This window comes from Gossypium raimondii, chromosome 7 (assembly GCF_025698545.1).
Source record: "Gossypium raimondii isolate GPD5lz chromosome 7, ASM2569854v1, whole genome shotgun sequence".
NCBI classification, from domain to species: Eukaryota; Viridiplantae; Streptophyta; class Magnoliopsida; order Malvales; family Malvaceae; genus Gossypium; species Gossypium raimondii.
Window position 1 is genome coordinate 770,316 of NC_068571.1, and position 23,000 is coordinate 793,315.

A 23,000-nucleotide genomic window follows, 5' to 3' on the forward strand; every position below is an offset into this window, starting at 1 on the left:
TGACATGTCATTTGTATCCTAGGTATTCACAAAGTTCAAATGAAACACTTTTCATACCTTTATCCTTGAACTTCATTTCCATTATAACATTTCATACTTATATACTTGTAATCCGCATTATCAACTATTTCATCAATTGATTATTATAGCAATGTAATTCAATTTAGCATATAGTACACATTAAACATTTAAGTTAGCTAAATTAGTTATTCATTAGCATTTAACAATTCCACGAGAAATAAATTAACTATTATACGAACTTACCTCTACGAAAACAGTTGCAATGACAAAGCTGACGACTAGTTCTATATTTTAGCTTTTCCACGACTTAAGTCTGATTGACCGTTTCTTGATCTAAATAATAATTTTCATTCAATTAAACCATTAATTTTTTTTACATAATTAATTCAAGCCTATAACCCTTATCATTGTGAATTTACAAATTTACCCTCATATTTTAACATTTATGCAATTTAGTCCTTAAACCCGAAACTTGCAATTTAACCACAATTAACTAAAATTCATGCTAGCAAAATTTCATAGGGTTCACAAACAACCCATATTTATCATCATTTTAACTTATTTACATGAAATTTTACTCTTTTCATAAATATATCCTAAACATTAAAATTACCTAAAATCACTTAAAAATACTTATATCTATCTATCAAACTCATGAATCTATCAACTAAGTTCACATTCACACCTAAATCATTCATTATAAGCCCCTAAACTTTTAAAAATTTTACAATTTAACCCTCGGGTTAGCTACATTAAGCTAAAACAACTTCAAAAACATTAAAAGCATGAAAAACGGTTTACAAAATACTTGCATGCACACAAAGGTAGCTTGGCCGAATGCTTCCAAATTTTGGCTATGGCTTTTCGGTTTTCAAACAAAAAGAAAAATAAGAAGAAGATGATAATACCTTTGTCATCTTTTGTTTAATTAACAATTTACCTAATTACAAAATTAACCTTTAAAAATCATCAAAATTTCACCAAAAACCAAACCATAACCGTCCACTATCTAATGGTATGATATTTTTACTCATTAAGTCCATTAGTTTAAAATTTCATACTCATTTAATACATTTAACTAATATAACTAACTTTTGCAGCTTTTATAATTTAGTCCTTTTAATTAATTAACTATTTAAACGTCAAATTTCTTAACCAAATTTTAATATGACTTTAATAAATACTCATAAATATTAAATAAATAATATTTACTGACTTGTTTTTCAAAACTATGGTTCCGAAATCACTGAAAACGGACTGTTACAAATCAAGTCATATAACTTTTAATGATTTCGAGAATTCATCAATTTAATTTATTTTAGATTATTTACAACTTTCACTTATAAATATTGAAATATATTAAATGTTTTGAATATGTTCCAACGCAAAGAATGCTTTCAAATGGCCTCTCTCTTGATCTTGAGAGTGACATGCTCAGATTTTGCAATCCAGCAATCTCGAACTTCTCCAATCGTGCCTCATTGTCAATCGACAAATAAAAGCAGTAATTAAAGTGAAGGGGTGAGGGGTACATGAGTTCAAACAACGGAAATTGACCCGAAGACGATTGCTCTAGCAACTAATAATACAAGTAAAGCTGCAAAAAAAATGAGGTGGTGAGAAGACCCTCCTAATGAAGGTGACAGGTCTTGAGGCCTCCTTAGAAAAATAGAATCTCATTTGAAGACAAGGTAATGAATTCCTAGAAGGGTGCATGTGAAATGGTAGAATCTGATGAAAATGGTTTTGATTTGAATGAGGGAGATGTGATAATCACGGTAGGTTCCTAGAAAATAAGCCCAATTCGTAAGAGGTGGTGACTTGGATGTTGCTGGTTTTTTCTTTTTTGATATTCTTCATATCTGTTTTACGGTCATATTCGGGGCCCGTGGCTGTCTCGTCCATCAATGTTATCTCCAAGGTTTGAACTTGTATCTCTTTTTGGGAATACAATATGTCTTACTATTGCCCCTAATACTTATTGGTAGTATACAATAAAAAGTATTCTTGAAGTGATTGGAGATGCAATTGAGAGAAACAAAAACTATAAATCTCTATTTTATTGCCTTAAGTTCTATTGATTAATATTCTAATTGAATGAACGAATATTTTTTATTGTTTATTTATTTTAAAATTATTTTTTGATTTGACCAAAAGGTTAAAAACAAATTTATTCATTTTAAAAGTGAATATACTGCTTGTGATTAAAATAAATAATTTATATATAATCATTGATTTTAATTATTATTTAAAATTTATACTTAATAACCATTTTTATTTATGATATCTTCATCTATAATAAAACCAATTGAACAAAATTTTAGTTGAATGGTAATGCAAACTTGGGGATAACTTTAAGATTAAATAAATATATATTAATAACCTTTGTTTTTCTCCAGGCACATGCATGGATCCTACCAGTACCATATTCAGTTTTCTTTCGGTTCTTTTATTCGGTTCTACTACCAATTTCAATCATGATTTCCCTTCGGAAAGTTGTCATTTTCCGGCGATTTTTAATTTCGGTGCCTCTAATTCCGATACCGGTGGCTACGCTGCCGCCTTCATTCAACTTCAGTCGCCTAATGGAGACACCTTTTTCGGAATGCCGGCCGGGAGATTTTGTGATGGACGACTCATCGTTGATTTCACTGGTACTTGATTAATTATTCTCTCCATATTTTTTTTAATTACAAAATACTAACAATTATATCATGTTTATTAGTTTTTAAAATTTTAACATTTATTAATAAAAAATATATTTTAAAGTGATTTTTTTTAGCTAACCATAGTTCCTCATAAATTGAAAGATATTTCACATTTAAGCGTGTTTGAATTCAAGTCCTTTTATTGTTGCTACAACAATTGTATCAATTGAGCTAAGATTTAATCCATAAATTTAAATGTTTTTGAATGAAAATAAATATTATATATTTTCATTACATAAGACGTAAAAAAAACTATCATTGATTAAAAAAGTTACCATAATGTTACTTTTTATTATTTAATAAAATTTAAATTTAATTAATTTATTATTAATTAATTATAAAATTATAAATAATTTATAAACAACCTCATGAATTTAAATTTTAATATTTATATACTCAATTATTAATGTGCTTTTATTTTGGTCACTTAACTCCAAAAAAAAATTCTATTTTAACCATTTACATTATCTATATTTAATATTTTGATAATTATTCCATTAAATAATGCTAGTTTAACCTGTATGAAGTTCCAACGTTCTAATGAATCAGAACCCAAAATTTTTCGAGAGAGAAGATAAACACATTTAAGCTCTTCATGAACCTGTCAATGGAGTTACTTTACTGTATGATATCAATTCATGTTCTAATTTAGGGTTTAGCAGAATCATTAGGTGTTGAGACTTGAGACGAGCAACTTGGTTGAAATGGGTTTTTTTAAGTTTCATGTTTTTAGTTTAAGAAGGATTTTTTTAAAAGTTTTTTTTATAATTTTTTAAAAAATTAAAATTAAATTGATAAAATGTATAAAGTGGATGATTAAATTTATCGAGTTTTTTATAATTAAAATAAAGATATTAAATATCAATAATAATTATGATTAAAATAAAATATACTAATAATTAGATGAATATAAATATAATTTATCTTATATATTTCCAAGTTTCCTTCAAAGTTTCTTTTTCCTCATTAATTATGAGCAAGTTTAATTTAATTTAATTTTTGTTAGTGGCTATTATTGTGAACAGCTGAGAGTTTGGATTTGCTATTCCTAAGCTCTTACCTGAATTCACTAGCAATCAATTTCTCACATGGCGCGAATTTTGCGACGCGTCTTCCACCATAAGATTACCGATGGCTGATGTTGTCCCCTATGGCCACGCCAGTCCATTCTACCTACCTTTACAATATTTACAATTTGCCCAGTTCAAAAATAGATCCCAAATTATTAGAAGACATGGTAAGTAATTTTGCACCTACATATTATATACCTCAAGTAAAGAATTGTATGAAACAATAATGTCATGTTAACTGTATCTCTTTTTAATAATTTTATGTCACATTAGTATTTTTATCTTGAATTTCAATATTTTCATCTTAAAAAATTAAAATCCAAATTAAAATTCGAAATTCAAGATGAAATTACGATATAGTATAAAACTATTAGAAATAGATAATATCTATACGTTATTGTAATTTAGTATAACAAATGAATTTGAATTTAGCATGTCATCTTTAATTTCATTTTGACTTTAATTTTTCTTTAAGGCCATTGATATGTTTTTATTTTGTAGGAGGAATATATGCAAGTCTAATACCAAGGGAGGAAACTTTTTCCAAGGCATTATACACTTTTGACATCGGCCAAAATGATCTCACGCAAAGTCTCTTCCTTAACATGACCATAGTGCAAGTTATAGCTTGCATCCCTGATATAGTCAACCACTTCTCAGACATTATCAAAGTTTCCTCAAATTAAAAAAAAATGTCACTAGTAATTCTTTGGTTTGTCATATTATACTAAAAAAAGGTTCAATGAATTTTATTCATGCACTGCAGAATCTATACAATTTAGGAGCAAGATCATTTTGGGTTTACAATACGAGGCCACTTGGCTGCTTTCCAAAAATTCTAACAAGTTTTCCATTAGCTGAAAAGGACTCTGTCGGTTGTGCCAAGCCATATAATCTGTTAGCTTAACGTTTCAATGCCAAGTTGAAGAATGCATTGGCTCGACTTAGGATTGAGTTTCCTTTGGCTACAATTGTTTATGTAGACCTTTACTCCGCTCTATACTCTTTATACACTCACCCGACTAAAAATGGTAACAAAATGTCGAAAGATACAATATTATTACTGTTTTATTTTAGCTTAAACTTCTAATGTGCCAATTGATATGACCAACATAAGTCTTTTTTTTTTTGGAATGCTTGTAGGATTTGAACATCCTCTTGTTGCTTGTTGTGGTTATGGAGGTAAGTACAACTATAGCGAAGAGGCAATATGTGGAGGAAAAATTAGTTTTAATGGCAAAAACATTACGGTGGGATCATGTAAAGACCCATCAGTTCGAGTGAGTTGGGATGGAGTTCATTTCACTGAGGCTGCAAACAAGTTTTCTTTTGATCTTGTTTCATCTGGAGATTTCTCAGATCCACCTATTCCTTTGAAACTGGCATGCCACCCTAGGTAAGCATCATTTGGGGTTTTGTTTGGTGCTTCTTTGGTTTTGGTGAAAAAGAGATGATTTATCATAACCAAGAGGAAACGCTAAACTGCATTGATAAAACTGAAATAAAGAAAATCAATATTGTTTGTTTCTTTAGAATGAAACATGTATTGCAATGATAAAATCAAAAGAAGGAAAGTGTGAATTAATGTTTGGTCATAACATATTAAATTACTCATTCATCGCAAAGTCATCAATAAAACATGTGAATCCTATTAAAACTATGCTATTATATATCTTTGTTAGGACTTGATAGTGATTGTATGTGGAGTTAAAATAATATTATGATAAATTCATTGAAGACTTAAAAGCATGTAACATACCACTTTATTTAAGCACTCAACAATGTATAAAAAGAATATCAAATAATAGACTTTTGCAGTAGTTCTTTATAGAACAAACTAAGAATACCAAAATATGGAGAATAAAATGGAAGTTTTTGTGCGTCTTTAGTATGTGATCTAAATGAAATCTAACTGCTGTTTATAAGAGTTTTCTATTGGATCTAGTGTCTTAAGTGTAGTATTTTCGTCAATGTACACTTGTAATTTTTTCAATGAGATTGATTAATAAAACTAATTTATCGATAACATTAATATATTTTGTATAATGTCCTTATATGGTTTTTGCACGAAAAGCAAAATGGAAGCAAATGTTACTTATTAGTTGTCTAATGTATAAACTAATACTAAGCAATATTATGTGGTCGGATTATAATACAGAAAAATAGCTTATACTAGTAGACCAATCTAAACATCTCCTTAGTCTAATAAAAAATGAGCAAACCAATTGAAAATCTAATATGTCATCTATCAAATCCAATTGGGGAGATGCTTTGTCATAGGCATCAGAGCAAATGACTTTCAAAAGATAGAGACATAAATGTGACTAACTGGACTGACAACACATCAGATTGGACCCAAAAAGAATAGATTCTAAATCCGTTTATGGATTTATTCACTTCTGACATTTAGAGTGTGGCATACCTAAATCCTAAGTGGATAACAGACTATGCATATGTGACTCATACACTTTGATGTAAGTAAAAACCTGTGTTTGAATATATAAAGAACCGAAAGATAATACGTTGGGTGTACGACTTCTGCAGTATGTAGCGTCATTCACAATAGTGAAATTCAAAGCCCGAGACATGGGTAAATGATATCCTCTCATTGACATTACATGGTTGATGAAAAGTAAACATGGTCATGGATCGTTTGTCTTTGTGATAAATAATTTGATTATTATTTGATAGTAATTGACTTTTCATGAAGGAAGATGTAATGATTACCATGAGATAAAATAGGATCATATTGGGAGAACGAATATTATCCCAAAGAGATTAAGGATATCCTATGAGGGCAACACACTTATGACAAGTTATTGGATGAACTAATCGAGTTGCTTTCGTAATGGTATACCGCTAGGGAGAGCTTAGTCACGATACTATAGTGGAATGACTTCGTGACTAAATGAGTTTATAATTAATAGATGAAAAATAAGAACTTAATTATAAATAATTTGAGCCTCAATTGAATATGTCCAATCGGTCCCTCCGCTAGCTCGTTGAAACCAAAAATGAATTGCATGTTGAATTAGATGAATAAAAATTAACAAAAATGGTAAAATGGAGAATAGGAAACATTTGGAAATGATTAAGGTTTTCTCCAAAATGAAAATGAAAATGAAAAATGAATATGACCTGAAAAATAAATTTATGTTTTTCTGAATTAAATAAAGTTCGAAAATAGAAATAAATCGTTTGATCATAGTGAACCATTGAATGCGACATATTAAATATATTTTTTATAGATACTATTACGGTGAAGTTTTCATGATTTTAACGAAATTAGAATTGGATTGATCTAATTATTTAATTAGAATTAGGATTTCGCTTTTAAGTTGAAACAAACTTCTACAATTAACAAGAGTTCTACATTCTATCCCTATAAATAGATGACATTGATAGAGCTATTGACACAACTTCTAAATATTATTATTCTCGCTAGAAATAGAGAGAGTTTTATTCTCTAAGAATTAAATATAATTTTTGGAATAACTATTCTGTCGGGTTCTATTTGAGAAGAGAATTTTCTTTTTCACCACAAAAGAAAAGAAAACTATTTCTAGTTCTGTGTTTGATTCGAATTGTTCAAGTCCACACTCGAAGAATTCGTGGTACGAGAATAACGAAGAAGATCGTTTGGTTAGAAGTTGGAAATGTGTAACACCCTGAACTCGAGCCCATCGCAGGATTAAAGTTACTAGGCATTACCAAACAAATCACAGCTCAAAACAGATATTCATTTCAACTTATGATCGTAAATTAACCCTATCAATACATTTAGCCCGTTTAAATTTCAGAACTCAAATCACCCATACTCATCTCATTTGCGTTCAAAAAAAAAACTTTCTGCAATTTTGGTAAGATTTTATTATGAGCCTATGAACTTACTAAGTTTTCTGCAAGCTTACTTGTGTGTGTTTATTGTTTCTTGTAGATTGATATATATATATATATATATATATATATATATGTTCAGAGGATCGGATCTACATCAACGATCACACTATCCAGATTTACTCCGGTAGATTTTGTTAAACAACTTTTTGATTTATATGGCATGTATTGGGACTTGGTCGTTTTGTGTGTATTCTTATGATATGGCTAAGGAGTAGCAAGTAAATTTTCGATAATGAATTAAATATTGAAGTGGTTATATAAGAACGTGATTTGGTGTTGTGTATGCTTAAATGATAGTTAATACAAAGAAATTATAAAAGAGTAAAAATTTGCAATGGAGCAGTTTTTGAACAGCAGCATTGATGTGATTTTGAAAAATCACCAAAAATGGTGGAAATTGAATTAGATAGTGAATAAGATACAGAATTAAAGTTGAATGAGTCTATTTTATATGAAATAAATAGAGTAATAAAAATAGTTGTATATTTTAGATATTTCAATTTTAGTGAGATAGGATTAAAATAGCTTTTGAAATCCCTATTCTAATTTTAGAAAATCATTAAAATTGTAAAAATGAATTTGGAGTTACATTTTATATTTTAGATTCCTTAGTGAGTCTATTTTCAATATAAAAAACGAGAATGTTATCCAATTCTGTACATTGAGATAATTAATTTTTAGTGAAGAGGGTTAGAGCTGTCAAATAGTGAAATAGGGAAATTTAAAGAATAAAATGTAGTAATTGGTTAAACCAAAAATTCTAAAAATTTTATGGTAAGAAGATATATGAGTGTAGTTTCAGATAAAATTTACAGATCTAAATTTTTAGTTTCGTAACTCAAGTTATAATTAAATTAGTAACTTTTGCGCAGGTGGACAGTTTTATTGTGAATAGTGAAATAAATTGTTTTAATTTGATTAAGTATTCGGAAAATTTTTAATGTTCCTGGTTTGGACCCGAACCGTTTTTATTGCATGATTTAGGGTCTTGAGATTCCTTTTTAGGGACATATTGAATGAATGTGAGTGAATTAATTTTAAAAGCAAATTTTTATGCTCTAAACTAGTAAGTTAAGTCAGGTAATGCCTCGTGCTCGACTTCGGCAACGGTCTCGGGTAAGGGGTGTTACAGTCCTTGTTCTCTCTTTTGATCAGAATCAATGCTTTTCTAGATAGTCTGTCACACAAGATCTTCCACTTTCACCTTGTATGCGAAAGATCTTCTTTGACATCAGGTTTCTCTCAAAGAGCCTTCTAGGGCGAAATTTAATTATGATGGAAATCCTTGGATCTTCCTCTTCAATCAAGATAAAATCCAACAAAAATTCAGAGAAACTCGGCTTCAATGGGAAAAGATATGATAATTTTCACTGCATCATTCATGATGTAAATTTTGAACATACTGCGAATTTCTAACATCGTGCTGTTGTTCAAATTACAATATCAGTGCTTAACCTGGGCATATCTTGGTACGCGTTTACTCCTCAACGATCTTTTCTTTTCCTTTGGATGCCGATGCCTCGTTTTCCTTGTTAGCTACGAAAATAATAATTATTTTCACAATTAATTACATCATTAAATTATAAAAAAATAATAATTAAATTTTATTCAATTCCTACTTATTCCCAATTTAATTCTAACTAAGCTTACTTACTTTTCTAGCTTAATTTATACTTCTTTTCTACTTAATTTCTTACCATATTTAACTCAACTATTCAATATTCATAATTAAACCTTAATTTAAGGCTTTTTATAACTTAATCCCAACTATGTAAAACTTATAACTTAGTTTACAATTTAATCTTTTATCTATTCTAACTAGAAATTCTATCAACTAAACCCCTAATTTAACAACTTGTTCAACATGAATCATGCTCAAAAACCTATGAACTTCCATAACCTCCACTTAATTTCAACAAAAAATTGTTTTAAAGCTTCTAAAACATCAAAATTAAGAGAAAAGGGCTAAATTTAGCTTACAAATTAAACTTGAAGCTTTAAAATCCCAATTTTCTCATTTTCTTTTCTTTCCCTTTTTGTTCCCCTGTTTTCGTCTCTTTCTCTGTTTCTTTTCTGTTCTTCTTTTGTTTCTTTTTCTTTTATTTTACTTACTTTACTTTATTTCTTTTATTTTAACTAATAATATTAATAATAATATATTATAAAAAATCTTTTACTTATTATTTAAGCACATATTTATTTTTATTACAAGTGTACCTATATAATTACTACTAGTACACTTGTCTTTAATCTTACCATTCATTTGTCATCTATTTTGTTTGTTTAATATATAATAATATAATATAATATAATATATTATATTATATTATATTATATTATATAATAATATATTAATATATTTAAAAATAAAAATCTAAGATTTTTATCACTTTTGGCTCCTCATTTCTTGTTAATGGCTTAATTGCCATTTTAATTCTTTTATTTTCTATTAATTTATAATTCAACTTTTATCCCCGATTCAATTTAGTCCTTTTTTTTCTAATTCCTCTTAAATAAACTAAATTCACCCAATTAATACATAATTAAGCACTCAACTAAACTCATAATTACTTCGAATAATTTTTTTATGACTCGGTTTACTAAGACGAAAGCCCGATAATGTACTTTTTTGATGCTTGTGAATTTTGGGTCATTACAACTTTTCTATAGAATGTCTCATAATTCCCACATGGTATTCGCATTGGGCACTTGCGTCATACCATTTGGGGTACGGGTGTTGTATAGGCTTTTGGTAGAAAGGGGAAACAACGTGTGCATCGAATAAACTCTGATACAGCTTCCTATACGGCATTAGAATTGGCATGAACTGAAGTTTTTCTGAGTTCGGTCCTAAATTAGATTCTTGCTCTGGAGGGATCTGATGACTAGTGGTAATTGTCCTTGGCTGGCCTGCGGTAATCAGCTTTGAATAGCCCTTGTTATACATATTCGCATTATTCACCTCATTTTTCCTCTTCCTTGGGGACTTTAAAGTATCTGAGGGTTTTACTCTTGCCTGTTTTGTTTCCGCTAGATCATTAAAGACAACAGGATTGGTTAGATTGCAATTCAGATTGGAACCTGAGCTCGTCAGGTAGTTTATTGGTGTTGAAGTACCGGTCTGATATTTTTGGGGTCCAATGTTAACAGACACCTTTTGTGGATACCTATCTGGTTGTACCTAGGTAATTGTTAGTGTAAAGCCTGGCAAATAAGTAGGGTCTTCATTATCATCCCCAAAGTGGACTGCTGGGTTTTTTCCTTTTTCTAACCCTCTTGCCAATAACTGGGTTAATTGGTTCATCATATTTCTTTGAAATTCTAGCATCTGGTCCTTCATATCTTGTTGAAATTTGGTCAATTGCTCTAGCATCTGTATTTGCATCCACTCTAATCTCTCCAACCTTTGGTCCATTCCTTTAGTTTTTGCTGGAGTACCGTAAGGGTGTTGGTTTTCCAGATTAACTGAAATAATTTTACTTAATTAGGGCCTTTTAACGATCTTTAATACATATGATGTCATGTAATACAAATGTATGAAATGAATGCAAAAAAAGACGTTGACTCTGATTCAATTCCATTTAGAGAACTTTACTAAAGAAACAAACTTCTTTACATAAAACGGATACATGTACGGCATCGCCCTTATACTCTAAGAAACATCGATCTCTTTCTTCATTTGTATGTTTAAGATAAATCTCGTAAATTTCCAATGAATGCCACTACTAGCTCCTTTTTCTTGATCTTGGTCGCGATCCATCGTCTGCCCATCCTCGTAATGCTCATCAGCTTCTTTAAGGAACTTGGAATGTCGGAAACTCTTGAATAATCAGCTTGAATCCTCGGGCCACAAAGTAAAAAGTCATGTATTCCTTCATCACCCTTCCTGTGTTTCTCGGAATATATTCAGGCAGCCGTATTATCTTCCACTTTATCAAGAAATTCGTTTTCCATGACAAGCTCTCTAATTTATTAATCAAACTTGAATCAACACCTCTTTTTTAAGATACAAATGCAATGCAATCATAATAAAAACAAAACAAAAACAAGTTAGTACAAAGTAAAAGCAAACAAGAAAATAAATAGAGTGCCTATTCGGGTGACCTCTAGGGGTTTGGCATAGTTCTATCTAGGGCAAGTTCCTAAAGTTCACTATATATGGTTTGGCTTCTAGGGCAAAGGTACCCGAACCAGCAGATTCCTTAATCCTCACCCATTATAGGCTCATGCGGACCAAGTTCAGTTCAAGGGAATACATTTCCCTATGGCTGCACGGAGATGAAAATCTCACGAAGACATAGGTATAGATGTATCCCAAAAGCGATCCACTATCCTGCACGAAGGTGAAAACCTCACGAAAGAATAGTTTCTCACTCCCACTTAGAGGGGTAAAATCATCCAACTTATGTAACCCAAAATGCAAATACACTAAACAGACTTAGACCAACCAACCAAGCATACCATGTTGAAAATGATTACTTAAATTCAACGAGGAAAATTGAAGCCCAGTAAGTTAGGGCACAATCTTCTCGAGAATCTTGGATACTGAATATATTGAAAAACTTATGGATAAAAACGATTTCAATATTTTAATAAAACAACCTTTTAAACGAACGTATTGCAATTGAATGATAATGTACAACGCAAAAGGATAATTCGAAAATAAAATATACATTAATAAGCAATGAATAATCAATAAATAAATACAAACAAACATAGCAACAATAATCTCAATTGTACATTATGCCAATATCAATATCAACATTCAAAAGCTAATAAAACGAGCCAATTAATGCAAATGCAAACCAAATGTACAAGTTTTGAAATAACTAAAAACAAATGGCATGAAGGAAATGGAAATTGTAAATCAATAAAGTATATGTACAAAATTTTAAAATAAATAATATACAAGAAATTGAAATAACCAAAATTGAGTTAAAAATAAATACTATGTGAGACAATAATATTTAAACAAATTTTAAAATAAATGTTGCATATGAGGAAAAGCAAAATAAGCACTATACAAAATAATATACATATATTAATCTAATAAGTGATACGTATAAAGTGAAAACTCGATATAAATAATGATATATGTAATAATATGTAAAAGTTGAAATTACAAAATATAGAAAAAGGTATTTTAAAGAATGAAATTATATACATATAAGTAGCTTAAAAAAGAACGTATTTAAAGGGAACTAAAAAATCATAGTTATAATAATATAAAAATAAAAATATATTCATAGAATAAAAAATACAGATTATATACATATAATAATAATATTGTATGAGAATACTATCATATAATTCTTTAAAATGTAAAAATATAAAAGAAAATTTTAAAAATAAATACATTATAAAATAAGACCATTTAAAAAAAAACATACCAATTATATTAAGCTTATATAAAAATATATACATAAAAATAGTATATGATAGATCTAAATAATGATATGATAAGTTTAAAATTATAGTACATGATAAATTTCAAATTATGATGTATGATAAATTTAAATAATATTAATGATAATTTAAAATAATAGTATATTAAATATTAAAATAATACTAATGATAAATTTAAAACAATGTTAAGCTTAAATATTAAATAATACTAGATTTAAAAAATAAATATGTCGAAAATATGAACTAATTATATTTAAAATTAAACTAATAAAAATTAAATTAGAATTGAAACAAAATTAAAAAGTGAGAAAATAAAATAAAATAAAGTAAAATAGCGGGCCAAAGATTGAATTGAAACTAAAACAAAATTAAAAGGGCAAAAAACAGAATCTAAAAAAAGCTAAAGTGCAACGCGCGGATAACATGAGGGATCGAAGAGGAAATATTCCCAATACCCAAAACGCAGCGCTTTAGTGTGGATTAAAATGACATACAAATGAAATCTCCGTGCCCAATTAAAAGAATAACAAAAGGTTAAATTGAACACCATAGCGCAAAGGAGAGGACTAACTGCACAAATTACCCTTTAGAGCGAGAATGTGCAGACCTTATCCTCATCAAACGGCGCCGTTTTTTTGCTCTTATTTAAGCTAAATAAATTTTAAAAAAAAACCTATTCTGTTTTATTTTTCCCAAAAATAAAAAAAGGTTGCTGCTCCGCTAGGGTTTTGCTTTTAACCCTTGAGCGTCGTCGACTGAAGCTTCCAGTCGGGTAAAAATGGGTATTACAATGATCATAGAAAAAACGTGTGAATCACAAATTAGAGGTAATGAAGAAATCTATTATGTATCACTTAGAGGTGTCCATGGGCCGGACAGCCTGCCTAAAATATGGGAGGGTTCGGGTAAAAATCTAGGCCCGAAATATGGGTTTGGGCCAAAAAAAGTCTCGTTTAGAAAATGGGCTGGGCCTTGGGCACCATTTTTTGGCTTGAGCCCGGCTCGGCCCGGCCCGAATATAATAAATATATATTTTATTTTTTAAATTTTCAAATATTTTTAAAATATTTTTTTATTTTTAAAATAAAATTTTGGTGTTTATTAAAAAAATGGGTCGTGCTGGGCCGGGCTTAGGAATATTTTCTCGGGTCGGGTTGGGTCGGGCTTAGGAATATTTTCTCGGGTCGGCTTAGACAAAATTTTAGGCCCATATTTTGGGCTAGGCCGGGCTCGGGCCTAGGATGCGGGATGAAAATTTTTTTGGGCCCGGCCTGAACTCGGCATTTTTAAATACTATTGGCATTTCGTTTTTAATACTATTGGCATTTTTAAATATTTTTATTTTTTAATTTTAGAAATATTATTATGTTTATTTAGTTGCAATTTTTTTAATTTAAATAATTTCAATAAATAAGGCAACGAACTGATTTGACATTAAGCTGTTGATTTCATCGTTATGTTGGGTGAATATTGTTGCTCGTGTTAAATACACCCTTCTAAAAATCGAGAAATTAAAAGATTCCCGTGTTGAAATAAAATGTTTATCTTTTGTAAATTATCAAATTATAATTTTAAAAATATATAATAATATGTAATTTATCAAAATTCTTGTGTTTCAATCGGATCACGATTAAATATTAAATTGAACTTATATTTTTGAAAATTAAGACAACGCACGTTTAACGAGATACCAATTTTGGGCGTCACGAGGGTGTTAATACCTTCTTTGTGCGTAAATATTAAATTGAACTTATATTTTTGAAAATTAAGACAACGCACGTTTAACGAGATACCAATTTTGGGCGTCACGAGGGTGTTAATACCTTCTTTGTGCGTAACCGACTCCTAAACTCTAATTTTCTTTGGATTTTGACGTAGACCTAAAAATGACTCTTTTTTAAAGAAATTTTAAAAGATAATTTTTCTTCTAAAAAAGAGAGAGAGAATTTAATAGGTGTCCGATCACACCTAGAAAAAAGATCGGTGGCGACTCTTCTTTTTTTTTAAAAGAAAATCGAGACTTTGTTTTCAAATTTTCAATAATCCCTTCGACTAGCGCCCGTGTAGATTATAGGTCGCTACAAAGGGAATTGTCGATAGTTTTTATGATTGAACATCTCTTAACTTTTCTGTTAATCGAGACTATGATGTAAAGATGGGATTTTTATTGAAATTAAGGCCACGTTTGGTTCGCTATATTGTATTAGAGGTGTATTGGATTAGAGGTGTAATGAAATAGAGGTGTAATAGCAAATCAACTGTTTGGTTGAATGTAATGGAATAGAGGCGTAATAGTAATCTTGTGTTTGATTGAATGGAATAGAGGTGTAATAGCATAATGGAAAAAACTAAAATGACTAGAATACCCTTAGCGTAAATTTGTTTTGGAAAATGATTTTTGTTATTGTTATTTAAATTTTAATAAGATTAATAATAATAATAATAAATAATTTAATCATATTTAAACATAATTATTATTAAATATATTATAATTAAAATACATAATTTAATAAAATTCTTAATAATTAATATTCTTATATGAATTTACTCAAATCATAATATATGATATCTTGTAAAATATAAATTAACATAATTATTATTAAATATATTATAATTAAAATATATAATTTAATAAAATTCTTAATAATTAATATTCTTATATGAATTTACTCAAATCATAATATATGATACTATAAAAGAAAATTTGAAATAATTAATATTAAATATATTTTAATTAAAATATATGATGTAATAAAATTTAAAATAATTATAACTAATAAATTATATTTTATGAATTTGTATAATTTAAAATAATAATTATTACATATAATTTAATATTAATAAATAGTTTCATAAAATTCTTCATAACAAATTTTCTTATATGAATTTATACAATTTAAAATAATTAATATTAAATATAATTTAATAGTGATATATAATTTCATAAAATTCTTAATAATAAAATGTTCTTATATGAATTTACTAAAATCAATATATAACTTGAGAATTATATTCGCATAAACTTAATTAACTTATATTAAGAAAAGGTTAGATGAAAATGAAATTGTACATCATAATCCATATGTCATATAGTTTTACAATATCAAAAGTTTGAACATTGATATTTAATGGTGAGAAAGAAATCTTGACCCATTCCAATCGGGCAATGAAGGTAAATCAAGAAAACGATCATTTGAGTTGGATGATCGGGAATTTTACTCAAAGCATCATACCGCTGATCATCGGTTAAACCTTCAATTGACCATAAGGCTGAATATAAATTTGAAGCTTTCTCTTCCATCTTTTGATATTCTTCGACCTCATTGAACTACCACCTCGGAGGCAATACTCCTACTGATTTGATCGCCAACGGCCTTGATGTTTTCTGCCAATAAAGTGGTAGCCTCATCAAATGAAGAAGACATATCACGAGCATCAGATTTCTTCTTTCTCTTGTTTGAAGATGAGGAACCCCCTTGGTCTCTATCTCGTTGCGGCTCCACAGCAGAAACATCCATATCATCCAAAGGGATGTCAGCTTCGCAGTCATAGAATGAGTTTCTTTCTTCATCCATAGCTGTAGTACGAACATCCTCAGCATTTATTTCTTCAAGAACATCAGCAGCTGTTTGAGCATCTTTCCCAGTTGCTCGATCTCTTGCGTATATGGTAGTAAGCTGGTCGTAGTAAGGGAAAGTACGATATCTGAATTGAGCGGCTTCTCTGTGACTCTAAAAAAATGAGGAAATCATATTAGTCATAAGTTTGATAAAAATAAGATAATAAAGACTCGAAATAATCTTACCTTTACATAGGACTCCCAAACCGCATCTTCAGCAACAACGAGCTGCCTATGCTCGTCCCAACCAAAACCGCTATTGTTTTGGCCATTAAGCATGTCATAGACGATTGACCACTCCCTTTTTAATAACCTAATCCTTGATTCAATATTATGTTTCGCCTTCAACATTGCATTTGGTAAAACCTTTTGTAGCATTCTTTCCAACTCGTTCAAATAACCGGCTTTGAACTCGGTATCAGCATTAAATGTTCCAACATTGTGCAGGTCCACCATGCAGGAAACTAATGCTGCATCTTCTTCCGGAACCCATTTTTTCTTGCTTCCTCGAGAAGCTTGAGAAGAAACATTTGATCCTGGAACACCTGACATAATGATCTTAAGAACAAAAAAAACATTGCATTAGATATAATTACTATTTTAATATCATGATTCAAAAGGTCAACACTTTATAAAATCTAAGAAATTAAGTTCAATATCATGAATCAAAAGCTCGTTCCACAAAAAATTTAAAATTATAACACATGCTGAATTAGAAGAAATTATATTATAATTCAACAAGTTTAGTACAATACAAAAATCAATACAAAAGTTTCACAAACTAATTTCTAGATGCTTGCTATTCATCGAACATTTGGTTGGCTAGTTCCATCCTCCAAGTAGCCCAAGCATCCGATGGATGAATATTTGTGATATTCGGTTCATCGTCATCCACCACATTATTTGTAGGTAATCTTTCTCCCACCTCTGCTTCAATGAGATCAATACTCATATGGGTTCGAATAAAATTATGGAGCAAACAACATGCAATAATAATTCTGTTGTGCACCCTTACAGGATAGAACGATGGACTCCTAAGTATTCCCCATCTAAGATAGAACGATGGACTCCTAAGTATTCCCCATCTAAGTTTTAATAAGCCAAAGCATCTTTCAATAACATTACGTGCTGAGGCATGTTTCATATTAAAAAACTCTTGCGGAGAACTTGGCTGATAACCCTGACGCCACTCATTCAAATGATATCGCTGTCCTCTAAATGGTGCAAGAAATCCCTCACAATTTGTGTATCCAGCATCAACTAGATAATAGCAACCTATAAAATAATTTTTTTTAAAAAATGATTAATTCAGCACACAAAGTTTGATCTTAATGAATAATTCAAAGTCCTTTAACTATACACTTTACCATGAGGAACTTTTAATCCATGTTTTCTACTAATGGCATCTCGAAGAACCCATCCATCGGTAACTGAACCTTCCCAACCAGAAAGAATATAAACAAATTGCATCTCAGGTGTACAAACACCTAGCATATTTGTTGCTATGTCACCTTTTCGCGTTCGATATCTAGGTTTATCAACTGTTGGAACCCTAATCTTGATGTGGGTTCCATCAAGAGCACCTAAGCAATTCTATATCACATGATATAAAACCTTGAGTTAGAATACTAATTTAAAGCTAAATCAACTAAATGTTGTTGAAGCTATATATAAAACTCAGTCCAATACCTTAAACCATTTCCACCTTGTGTCAGAAGAATCGGCTGTAATTGGCTCCAGCCTTTTAAATAACACATCTTCTAAGCGTATGACAACGTTTAAAACACTATGAAATGCTCTGCTAACAGTTTCCCCGGACCTTCTAAAGTAATGCTTGATAACTCGATTTTTCAGGTGATGGGAGATGATATGTAAAAACATTGCTACTTGCTCGTCAACAAGCATGAACCTTGTCGACTTCAATCCCCCTATCGATTCTAACATCTCACATAGTTTAAAAAAGGCAGTTCTATTCATCCTAACTTGTTCAATACAGGTCTCGTCACTAGCATATACAAGCCTTTTCACATAATCCCGTTTTGCATAAAAATCTAAGGTATAAGACCTAATCCTTGGTCTATGTAGGCTATGGCTGGTGGCCATTCTAAATAAGAACCAAATCGCGATTCTACAGATTTCCAACCATATTGTCACAGCAATACCAATTCTTTTACGCCTCACACTTTGTGCAATTAAAGGCAGGCGAGCCATTACTGCAACATTTAGAACACACATAGTTTAAACTCACGAATTTAGAACACACGAAGCAAAAAAAATATCTATTAAATGATATCGTTGCAACTTTAATTTCATTTCTTTATCAATCACCCAAATAATAATGAAAGAGAATATATTTATTTACATTTTAAATATATTAAAATTTAATATAATATGTATAATTGACCTAAAATTTGAAGGTTGGTATTTGTTAGATTATAACTAAACTCATTATAATTTAAAATTATAAAGCATGTTCAAAGTTTGAACATTGATTAGTTTGAACATTTCATTTCGTATAAATATATTGATTAGTTAATTAAAGCATGTTCAATGTTTGGACATTGATAGTTTGGACATTTAAATTTAAATTTAAATTTAATTTCGTATAATGAAATTTAAGATTTAATAAAGGTGAGTATCAAAGTTTGATCATTGAATAATTTTTTATTGATGATTAGTTTAATTAAGGTTTTCTAATTTCAAAATAAATAAAATAAATAAAATGAAGAATGAAGATTTGGTTTAATAATGAAATTGAAGTTTTAAAACTTTTATAAAATTTTAAATGGTAATTTTATTTTGTAAAATATATATAACTCTTATCTCATTTACATGTACAAATTAATATTAACAATATTGTATTTGCGATTACGATTGGAAAAGATTGAAATCTAGTATTGTATTTACATGTACAAATTAATATTATTTAAGCCCATTACTTGTAGGCATAATGCTCTTTAAGATTGAACATAATTAAAGGTTGAACATAATTATTATTATTTGAATAATATCAATTAAAGGTTGAACATAATTATATATTAGAAACTAATTTGTATGTACTCTTTATATGTACTCTTTCACTAATAAATTATATATCAAATTTGTATCACATTGATTTTATGTACGCTTTCACTAATAAGTTATATATTAGTAAAAAGTTGGTGCATTGATACACCAATAATTTGAATACATACTACTTTCTTTAAAAAAAATGTTACCTATTAGTAAAAACATATAACCTATTTTAAATTCAAAAAGTTTTCAACTTTAGATTTGAATACATACTACTTTCTTTTTTTAAAAAAATTTAATATTTTTTTAATAAAGCATAAAAGAAAAATATCAAATAAAAGATAACGGTCATAAGACATTGGGGTATGGTTCATTGTTTCTGCAAATGAATAAGGGAAACAAAAAGTGTGTGTGTGCCATTTCGAGTCATCCACGTACAAATTGGTGATAAAAAAGAACAATAATTATGCAGCAATAACCATAACCATACAAACAAAAGCTGTAATGAGCAATACAAACATACAAACAAAACCATATTCATTTGGGAAACAACAGAAGCTGCTACAGCAATACAAACATAACCATACAGGGAAAACATACTAATAAACCATGAATACCAATGGAAAACTAACCTGTAATGAGCAAATCGGGGACGACTGCGATGTAGAAGTGTTGGAACAAAGAACCTGTAATGAGAAAAGGCAAATCGATGTTACAAAAATAATCAGTTTATAAACATAATCATCGAATAACCAAAGCAGCCTCTCTTTTAGTAACCAGTCCTTTAGATAATAAAATATACCAACTTGGCAGCTTTGAATATATATGATTCAAAATCAATATTACAGCAAACATTATGAAAACAAGATAAAAACAAAGGAAATGAGTGATTCCGCAAAATCTATTCAACTAAACAACAAATAAACTGTTAAAGAGTAATCATTGTCATCGGATAAGCATTGTCATCGGGTAATCTTTACATTTATTGCTACTCGACAAAAGCTTTTGGGTAATCTTTACATTCCATTTGTAGTAACCAAAATTTCAGTTGTTTGCATTATTTGTATCGGTACCGATTATAAAGTTTTGACCCACAATTGAGCATTTTTTAATCGAATGAACCCAAAACTAACCACCAAACATGTTCACTTATCTAAGTTGTATTATCGCTTGGATCCAATGTTGATGCGAGTAAAGCATTTGTTAATGTGATTTACAAAATAAAGTCTCTGATTATCCTCGATATTGTAATATAAAAAGAATCTCTTTAAACAACATACTGAATTTTGATAAACTTTTAAAATCTCTTCTTCTTTTTTTTCTTTCAATATATATATTGCATTTTCACATTTACAACGTAATTTTGTTTATCTATCTACATACAGGTCGCATTTTAGTAACTCACAATTGTATAACTTAGAACTGCAATATCTCATTTATACCAAAACATCAACCGGATACAAGATCATCACTTGGCTAAGCAAACTCAGATTATTAATATTCTCATAATTAAAATTTAACTATATATATATATACAGTAAAAAATACTAGCTGATCTCCATGAATACCAATGGAAAACTAACCTGTAATGAGCAAATCGGGGACGACTACGATGAAGAAGTGTTGGAACAAGAAACCTGTAATGAGAAAAGGGAAAGCTGATAAATTCCCATCTAAGAAAATTATAGAAATAGTTGAAGTTCAATATAGAAAACATAAAAGGAAGATTAGATAGTATATATAAAGATGGTCAAGCTTTAGTTGATATAAAGAAGGATACTATTCTGATATTAAGAGAACAGGATAATAAGAACAGGATAAAGAAGAGATTGCACATGGAGCTTCTATAAAGAAGGAGGTCGAGATGGCTAGGAACAAAATCAAGGTAAAAATGATGCGATTCGTTTGAATAAAAGTCACTTTTGCAAGAGCATTCATTTTATTTGTGCTTCTATTCATCCAAAGGGAAGGAAAAGACTTGAAATTGTGCCTTAAGATGAAGAGAGTGCTGAACTCTGAGATGTACCACGGCATTGAAAACGTGTTGAGAATTGATCTCAACACAAATCAAATCCTTCACATATGGGCAGGGTTTAACCATAATAAAGCCTCCCGAACAGCCGAGACTTGTGCTAAATGTGGTGGCATAGTCAGCTTAAATGTTTTAACAAGTAATTACTAAATTAAAAAATACAAGTAGAATTGGTTTGCATCAAACAAACCAACAATTAGCCATATTTATATTAATAAAAAGTACAAAACTAAATTAACATTGTGTTGAGTAGATGCATTTTAATCCCTTTACCAAGAAAAATGAAGGAGGTGAAACAAATTAAGAAATGGAACAGAAAGGGTGGGTTCTGGTACAAAACAAGAGTTTTTCAAAGAAGAAAACTAGGAATTGTGCAACTTTTTTCAATCATCTGCATTATTTGATCACACTGTGCAAGCAAAGCATATGTTTCAATCTAAAAAAGCTTTGCAAAGTCAAAAAGAATCCATGCAGATCAGCAAGTAGTTATCTTATCGGCTTTACTGCTTTGCTTTACAAGTGTGAACTACATTCACACCATCAATATGCATCACTTAGCATAAATTTATTTCCCCTCGCTTCCACCCGATCCTTGGGATCGATTAGTATAACAAGCAAAACGGTTCTGGAACTAGCACCAAAAAATGAAACAAGCAAAACGAAAAAATAGAACGAGCAGAAAGAAAAAGAGTTAACTCGATATTCAAGTGAGTATTTAGCACCAAAAAGAAAAACGAAGAAATTGAACTAGCAGAAACAAGCAAAGGGAAAATTCTGGGAAAAAACCCAACTCATTCAAAAAATGGCTGAAACTCCTTATTACGAAAAGAATCATGTAAAATGCTTCAAGAAATGAAAAGTTTATTCATACCTCAAAAACCAAACGCCGAGACCGAGAGAAGAAACGATGAGGACAGAATCATCAACGAAAGCAGTGGGAAATGGGAGGAGAAATTATGAGGACAGAAGAGGAGAGGGTCGGGTAGGGAGGGAGGGTAAAACAGAGAGTTGGGGAGGGAAGCCGGACGTAATGTGTAATACTCGATTTCGGAAGGGATTAGAAAAGCGGGGAATTTAGGGATTAGGTCGGGATTGTATTACGCGCGTAATACCTATTACAGCGAACCAAACGCCGGAATAGGGGCGTAATGTAATAGGCGCGTAATCGGTCAGTAATGGATTACCTAATACACTGAACCAAACACAATGTAAATTATTGGAATTTGATCTTT

General features: G+C 29.9%; 2 protein-coding genes and 1 pseudogene across 2 annotated transcripts; 1 reads left to right on the top strand and 2 right to left on the bottom strand.

The window, feature by feature from the left end:
- Positions 1-2,428: 2,428 nt before the first annotated feature.
- On the top strand, positions 2,429-5,199 carry LOC105765705 (esterase-like; annotated as a pseudogene).
- An 11,226-nt stretch (positions 5,200-16,425) lies between these two features.
- On the bottom strand, positions 16,426-22,998 carry LOC128042422 (uncharacterized protein At2g29880-like). Its single transcript, XM_052633455.1, has 5 exons — positions 22,640-22,998; positions 21,320-21,373; positions 20,369-20,422; positions 16,911-17,282; positions 16,426-16,836 (listed from the first exon to the last, which is right to left on the bottom strand). The coding sequence occupies exons 4-5, from the start codon at positions 17,274-17,276 to the stop codon at positions 16,426-16,428; spliced, it is 777 nt and encodes a 258-aa protein (XP_052489415.1). The 5' UTR covers positions 17,277-17,282; positions 20,369-20,422; positions 21,320-21,373; positions 22,640-22,998.
- LOC128042599 (protein ALP1-like) lies at positions 17,420-18,921 on the bottom strand. The gene is made up of 3 exons (XM_052634016.1): positions 18,414-18,921; positions 18,092-18,317; positions 17,420-17,999 (listed from the first exon to the last, which is right to left on the bottom strand). The coding sequence occupies exons 1-3, from the start codon at positions 18,825-18,827 to the stop codon at positions 17,524-17,526; spliced, it is 1,116 nt and encodes a 371-aa protein (XP_052489976.1). The 5' UTR covers positions 18,828-18,921; the 3' UTR covers positions 17,420-17,523.
- Positions 22,999-23,000: the final 2 nt, after the last annotated feature.